The 7,164-nt window shown below is 55.2% G+C and overlaps 5 protein-coding genes across 5 annotated transcripts; 2 read left to right on the top strand and 3 right to left on the bottom strand.

Moving 5' to 3' along the window:
• Positions 1 to 378: 378 nt before the first annotated feature.
• GNI_051470 (putative replicase) lies at positions 379 to 903 on the bottom strand (the record flags this gene model as incomplete). The annotated part of the gene is made up of 1 exon (XM_011131482.1): positions 379 to 903. One exon carries the CDS (start codon positions 901 to 903, stop codon positions 379 to 381), a length of 525 nt encoding a protein of 174 aa, XP_011129784.1.
• Positions 904 to 2,665: 1,762 nt separating this feature from the next.
• Positions 2,666 to 4,021, top strand: GNI_051480 (hypothetical protein; the record flags this gene model as incomplete). Its single annotated transcript, XM_011131483.1, has 1 exon — positions 2,666 to 4,021. The coding sequence occupies one exon, from the start codon at positions 2,666 to 2,668 to the stop codon at positions 4,019 to 4,021; it is 1,356 nt and encodes a 451-aa protein (XP_011129785.1).
• Positions 4,022 to 4,082: 61 nt separating this feature from the next.
• Positions 4,083 to 4,781, bottom strand: GNI_051490 (calmodulin; the record flags this gene model as incomplete). The annotated part of the gene is made up of 2 exons (XM_011131484.1): positions 4,083 to 4,453; positions 4,703 to 4,781. The coding sequence occupies 2 exons, from the start codon at positions 4,779 to 4,781 to the stop codon at positions 4,083 to 4,085; spliced, it is 450 nt and encodes a 149-aa protein (XP_011129786.1).
• Positions 4,782 to 5,503: 722 nt separating this feature from the next.
• GNI_051500 (hypothetical protein) lies at positions 5,504 to 6,076 on the bottom strand (the record flags this gene model as incomplete). Its single annotated transcript, XM_011131485.1, has 1 exon — positions 5,504 to 6,076. One exon carries the CDS (start codon positions 6,074 to 6,076, stop codon positions 5,504 to 5,506), a length of 573 nt encoding a protein of 190 aa, XP_011129787.1.
• A 9-nt stretch (positions 6,077 to 6,085) lies between these two features.
• Positions 6,086 to 7,149, top strand: GNI_051510 (putative viral A-type inclusion protein; the record flags this gene model as incomplete). The annotated part of the gene is made up of 1 exon (XM_011131486.1): positions 6,086 to 7,149. A coding segment is annotated over one exon (1,064 nt), but the record flags the coding sequence as incomplete, so codon positions are not given.
• Positions 7,150 to 7,164: the final 15 nt, after the last annotated feature.

A 7,164-nucleotide genomic window follows, 5' to 3' on the forward strand; every position in this document is an offset into this window, starting at 1 on the left:
GAGTCGGTAATCGGCGATGTAGTGGTCGGCTGCGGCAAAGTCACTCGCCTGGAGGAGGTCCTGAGTCCCGGAGTCGTGTTGACAGCTATGGACCGCTTCAGAGCAGCAGTTTTGGCCCCCAGCTTGACCGCTGCTATAGCGCTCAAGCCAGTGGGGCACTTGCTGCTCGTCAAACGCTCCAATTCCGCATTGGCCTGGGCCACGATCTGCGCTCGGCGGACCGCCTGGACGACTTCGGCCACAGCGGGGGTGCGTCCAGCGGGGGTAGCCAGCTCCGCAGCGGGGCAGTCCTCAACCGGGGCAACGACATCCGCACGTGGGATGCCGCTGTCCAGAGCAGAGGCGACCCCGACCGGGATAGTCCCGACCGGGGTAACCTCAACTGGCGCAACGACACCCACCGGTGGGATGCCGACATCCACAAGTGGGACCATCTCCACGGACGGGACGACGTCCACAGGTGGTGAGCCAACCAAAGGTTTTCACTTTGATTGGGTTTTCACTTAACCATCTGAGCATGTCACAGTACTTTTCAGTACCATAGAAATCGTCGAATATCACTAGGTCTTGACCGAAGTAGCCGTCCCACCAGTTTCCGGTGGGTTTGACATAGTAATTGTCGCAGATGGATCTTGCTGTATGTGATTTTCCCGTACCTGGGGGTCCCCATAGTACTATCACCTGGGGTTTGGGGCGTACGAATGTGACTTTTTTAAATTGTTTATGGTATGCACTGACTGCGGAGTGGTGTTTGAGCATCCATTCCGGTTCTTCCTCCCAGAGCGTCGCGATACTTAATTGTTGCCACCGGTCGTGCGCATTCCGGTTTTTGTCCGTCTTCCACGGGCGTACCGACACGTGTTTCTTCCTTGGTACAATATGCAATTGATGCCGTAATGTCATGGCAGATTTCCACGTGCGTAAGTCCTCCAAATTCGCGCCTAACCGAGTCAAAACTGCGCGGATTTGAGAAGTATACAAAGCCCTGGTAGTGGAGCCGGCCGGTGGTGGGACACATTTCCTAGGCCATTGGGTTAGTAGTGTCAAGGTTCTGCTTCTATCCTCTCGTGAACTTTTTTACCTGCACCTTTTTCTGGAACACGTCTGATGTCAGGAACCTGATGCCTCCTGGTGTTGGACTGGTTAAACAGGCCAGGTTAAACAGGCCAGGAGGAAAACGACACCAGAATGGCACACACTCTAGGACGCATAGCTAGTGCTCACAGGTTACACGACAAAACACTTTTTGGCAACTGCGGGTTTGGCAACTGCGGATCTGAGGCGCTGGGTGATTGGAATGTGGACCACGGCGGTCCACATTCCAGTGTATTATGAAAAGCCTTGGATAGGTCAACCTTCGATAACCAGGTTTTTGTTTAGGTCGTAGCGCTTCACATAACAATTCTCTATTTGACTGGTGCTGCGCGTTGTGAGTAACGCGTTCGCCCAGTAAGATCGCTCTCGGTTTGGCGCATCTCTCCTGATTGGTTACGAAAATTATGAACAGTCCCGAAAGTGGTCCGCAGTACGTTGGTGGGGCAGTTCGGGAGCCGGCTGGCATTTGCCCTAACATCGGAATCACGAGAGCTCCTGAGGAGGATGCTGGAGTGGCTCTGCCAGAGGGGCGGCCGGCGCCGAGCGTGCTTGACCGGCGACCGACGCAACAGCCGCCGCCCGAAGGCTTGCCGGTGTACGTTGCGTCGCCGACTCAGCCGTCCCCGGCCCGGTCTCTACCCGAACAGTCGGGGTCTCCGACCGGGAGGGCTCCAGCACACCCGTGTGTAACACAGACTGGGGTCGAACAAACTAGGGAAGAACACCCCCCTCCGGGAGAATACTTGCTGGATGAACAGTCGAGTGGGGAACAGTCGCGGGTCAATGACCTCGTGCCGTGGGTCTTCCTCGCGGTAATCTTCCCGCCCTTTGGGTGGATCGCTTACATCCGAGGACACAAGGACGCTGCCGACGGGCCTCGCGGTAAGTGGGCTTTCAAGGGAGCCGCACTCGGCTCCTTGCTGGCCGTGGTCTACTCGCTGGTCGGCGCCGGCATTGTCGGCCACTACTTCAACCGCGGCAGCAGAGCTGACCGCGTCGCCTGCGGGTTCGACGGACCCTGTCCAATGTTCTAACGCTCTGCCACCTGGGCTCTACCAGATGTTACTAGTGTTCTACAACCCGGGTTCTACAACCCGGGCTCTACAACCCGGTTCTGCAGCTCGAGTTCTGCCACTTAGGTTCTGGCATCTGAGTGCTCGGCCCCTTTGGTGCACTCGCACACACTATGCCCCACATCCGGGAGAAGATATACCAGCCCGACGGAGCGATCGTGGTAGGTATCTCGAGGCTTCTGCCAACTGCCCCACGTATTTTGTAGACTTCCGCTGAGTACATTCATGACAGCGAGTATGAGGGAACGGCGCCGACTGTGTGGTCTTCCCGTAAACCAGGCCGGAGCAAGACGGCCAAACAGAACCCAGCACGGCCACTGGACCCTGGAAGGGAAAGGCCGAGTCCTGGAAGTCGACGACCAAGTCCAGATGGTCAAGGGCTAAGTCCAGGAGGCCAAAGACTGAGTCCTAAAAAGCTAGATCCAGGAGTCCGTCACGGAGTGAGCGATGACAGCCCAGCGGAAAACTGGGAGCAGATTGTGGAACGATTTTGCGGAATGTTGAACAATGATGAGGGGAAGCGGCGCACCGGCGAGGGGGAGAGGCGCACCGGCGAGGGGGAGAGGCGCACCGGTGAGGGGGAGAGGCGCACCGGTGAGGGGGAGAGGCACCCGCGCACTCCCCAGGGCGCGAACCGCCGCTTCAAAGCCAATCAAAAGCTGCCAAATGTCCGTTTACGCAATGCTTCTCACCCTGGTCATCTAGGATGGAGTGCTCGAAAGAAGCAAGTCGCGAATTATGACAGCAAAGGACAGCCGAGACGACCACAGAGTAGTATGTTTAATGACGTCGGTTTGATTCAGCGAGGGTCGGACAGACTGGCTGGAAAAATAGCTGAGTATGCCAGCCCCTTGGACCGTGATATTTCCGAGCGATTTTCGGAGTTCCAAAGGTACATGGCAGCCGCCGCCGCAGAGAGTCTTACCCCTGTTTCCCCGCACCGGACAGCCCACAATGAAGCCGCAGTCAACAGTGTGGCAGCGAGTAGTGCGGCAGCCCTGCTGAGTCCTGTCTCACCTCGGTATTCTGCTGCTATTTTGAGTCCGAGTTCCGAACAACGCTCGATGATATCTGAACACTCGACGATCTCTGAACCGTTATCCAACAACCACGTCGCGAGGGAGGCAGATGACGGAAACTACCCCATGGATCCCCACCCCCGTGGCTCTCCGATGGGAACTTCTGCGCGCCAGAAGTTTCTGCACGAACTGCTGACAAAGCGCGCCATAAAAATTCGTGCTCCGAGCGACCTGAGGATTGGTGAGCACGACCACGATCGAGAAGGCCGTGGCGGTGGACAAAGACCCAAGGAGGCACCCAGCCGACAAGGCTCTCCAAGATACCTAGGTGTGAGCACTGAAAGCGGAACGACCGTCAATTTAGCAGAAACGACGAACGTCTTACAACAGCGTCTGGACGAAATAATAATGAGTAACAAGAACACAGTCCACGAACTGGCCAGTATTGTGGGCACAGGTGACAACACACACTCTTTTGGGAAGTCCATGGGGGTGAAGTCCATGGGGGTGAAGTCCATGGAGGTCAAGTCCATGGGGGTGAAGTCCATGGGGGTCAAGTTAGAAGCAGAGAAATGTTTGTTGAGTGAATGGGAGAGTGGGCCGAGATCTGTACAGGACATACTCCGCAGTGTTGCATTGACCGCACAACACGTCGACGAAATATCTGCCTATTGTTGCGACCTGTGGAACGCTCTGGATCACGAGCCACAAAAACTTCTGCAACTCCACCAACGCTCCTTGCCTGTTCCATCCGGACTTCTCGAGTTGAGTCGACTGTGGGTGACTCACTTAAAAAAACACAATCTGTTGCTACGGCGGGAAATAATTGTCTAACCTAACAGACTGCTCGTCAAGGATCAGAAACGCTCGCAGACTGTCAGGTGGTCAGGGCATTTTATTTGGCCATCATCATCTTGACAAATTCCTCATAGTTTATTTGACCGTCGCCGTCCACATCAGCCTCGGAGATCATCAAGTCGGCTTCTTCCGGTGACAGTTTCTCGCCCAACTGCGTGAGGACATGACGCAGTTCCTGGGCCGTAATCAGACCATTGCCTTCGCGGTCAAAGACCTGGAACGCTTCAATCAGCTCCTCCTCTGTATCGGTCTCGCGCATTTTGCGCACCATCAGATTGAGAAAGTCTTTGAAACGTATCACACCTGTCCGATTCTCATCAACTTCTGCAACCATTTCTTGCAGATCCGCCTCAGTCGGGTTCTGGCCCACGGACCGCATCACCGTGCCCAACTCCTTTGTACTAATGTCTGCAAACAACTCATCAATTCATGATCACACCAAAAGCGCGACGATCCCCATACGACACTTTATTAGGAGGGACACTCGAGAGGGGACTCTCTCTTCTTCCAGAAGGGACTGTCTCTCGCGCTCTCGATGCTTATCACCAGTGTTCATCACCAGTGTTCATCACCAGTGTTCATCACCAGTGTTCATGCTGCCAGCCTAGGCTCGATGTTCAGTGTCATTTCGCTCGCTTCCATCCTCGTGTTACTTACTGCCATCTCCATCAGTGTCAAAGAGAGTGAAGGCTTCACGGAACTCAGCTATCTGGTCCTCAGTCAGAGACTCACTCATGGCGGCTTCTTTTGTTGTGAAAAAAAAATAGACTTAACTTGTCATGGCTCCCTCCAGAATTGTCGTACCATCAGATGTATCCGTGGCTGAGCATAAATACTGTAGGCCGGACGCTCCTCGTAAATTGACCTTGACTGATCGCGTTGGATCGCTATGTACGTCCACCTACCGAATCTGACCCCCTCCAAAATCTTGCTTTCCCGGTTATAACGCCGGCCCGCCCCCACGACCCTCCGCCCCGCCTCCTAGTTCCTCCACCCCTATGCTTCCTCTGTATATCATCCCCCTGCGCACCCCTCCCCAGTGTCGAGGTTGTCTGCCGATGGTTCTTGTGTAGCGTTCCCATTGTACCGGCGCAACTTTGTTAAGCTATCGCGCGCCGAGACGCGCGCGATCTTAACCAAACAGTACGGATCAGACACGCCAGCGGACGTGAAGGAGGCATTGGAGACGCGCAGAACGGACATACATCGCAAAGTGGGCAGTGCCGCTGTCCTGCACTGTTGGTCATACACATTTGTTCCGGCACCATTGGTCCGCTGGTCCAGCACCGTTGGTCCAGCACCGTTGGTCCAGCACGGTTCGTCCAGCACCGTTGGTCCAGTCCAGCACCGTTAGTCCAGCACGGTTGGTTCCATGTTGATTTTGTAGATGGTGTGTCGTTCGTTCGGCTTGTTGGGAGCGTTGGTGGGTGGTGGTTTAACGGGCTACTCGATGCGCCATTACGACCTGAAGGGGAGGTTGATGCCGGTTCCGTTTGCAGCGTATTTGGGGAACGTGGTAGGTCGTGGTCTGGGTGGATTAGTCAGCGGCAGGTGGACGGCGGGACGGAGAGCTAGATATTTGGGTGCGTTGCCTGCAAATTCGTTTTTGGCTGCATGAAGGATGTCAATGACCTTAAGAACCACCTCCACTATATGGAGCAGGAGCTGATGACGTCCACGGTTGGGCAGGTCAAGCGAGTATCTCGCGGCGACCACGCCAAGGTGACCCGGGACTCTTTCCTCAAGGCGCAGAGCCAAGAGACCACCGGCAGTAGCGACTTCGTATACGACCTTATCACCAAGCCGACCCGATCGCTGAGCAGGCCACCCAGCAGGCTCTCTAGTCGAGCCCCCAGCAGGCAACTCAGCAGACCGGTCAGCCGGACCGGCAGTACCAAGCAGTCCCGAGAAGTACTTTGGCGACCTGAAGACCATTCCAGTCGCTCCCGACCGGCTGACCCACATACCGCGGGGTCCCACGGACTGGGACCCCAAGGGGTGGGGTCCCATGGGGTGGGCAAGTCCTCTCATTTTACAACAATGGACTCCGGAGACGGGACTTCTGAAAGCAGCGACCCAATTCCCACGCGATCTGACAAGAAAAACCTGGACCACGCTATCCAGCTCCGCCTGTATGACGAGAAACGCAAGATGGAGTCCGAGTACAAGCGAAGCGTCGATGCTCTGAAACGCGACATGGACGAGTTGCGCCACAAACGCGTGTGCGACAAGGAAACGTATAAGGAGGAACTGGAAAAATATGAGCGAGATATGGTGGAGCTTCGGGGCATCAACAAGGCGCTTGAAGACGCCAACCTACGGGCTCTGCATGACGTGGAAACATTGCAGAATCAGAACCGGGACTTGCGCAGCGAAGTGGAGAAGCTGAACCGCGACATGGATCGTCAGGAACAGAGGCAGCATAAAGCGCAGCAGAACATCATGGAATTAGAGGGCAAACTTCGGGGAGAGCAGCAGGCCTTTGAACAAAAGGTTTTACAGCAGGACAAAACTGCAGAAGATCTGAAGGAAAATATCCGCAAATTGAAGTGTCGCGATGAGCAAAATCAGAACCGAATTAATATGTTGAACGAAGAGCTAGCCGGGCTGCAACAGGAGTTGGCGACTTCGAAGGCCTTGGTGGCGAAGCTGACAGATGAGGCGGAGCGCGTTGCAAAAAAGCACGACTCAGAGATCGATGATTACGAGAAACTCAAGTCCAGCTATGCGCTACGGCACCATGAAGTGGAGACTGAGCTGCAATGTGAGCGAGAACGGCTTTTGGTAGCCCAGGAGGAGATTCGGCGATTGACGCAGGAGAATTCGGATATGAGAGCCACGATTTTGACCAAGGACAAAGATACAAGAGACTTAGCTAACTTGACCGAACTGCACCAAACTGTTTCCAGCGAACGCCTAGTGCTACAGACACAGTATCGGGCGCTCTCCGATGAATGCGAGCGACTACGCAACGAGGTACAGGCCGTGAGTCAGAGCCACCGAGCCGCCCTCAACAGAGCGGACACCGCAGAGCGGGAAACCCACCAATTAAAGAAGAAGATTGAAGCACTGCAAGTCAACTTTAGCCGGAATATCATCTCTCAGTATGACCCCCCCCC

The sequence above is a fragment of the Gregarina niphandrodes genome, assembly GCF_000223845.1.
Source record: "Gregarina niphandrodes unplaced genomic scaffold scaffold00007, whole genome shotgun sequence".
Lineage (NCBI taxonomy): Eukaryota > Apicomplexa > Conoidasida > Eugregarinorida > Gregarinidae > Gregarina > Gregarina niphandrodes.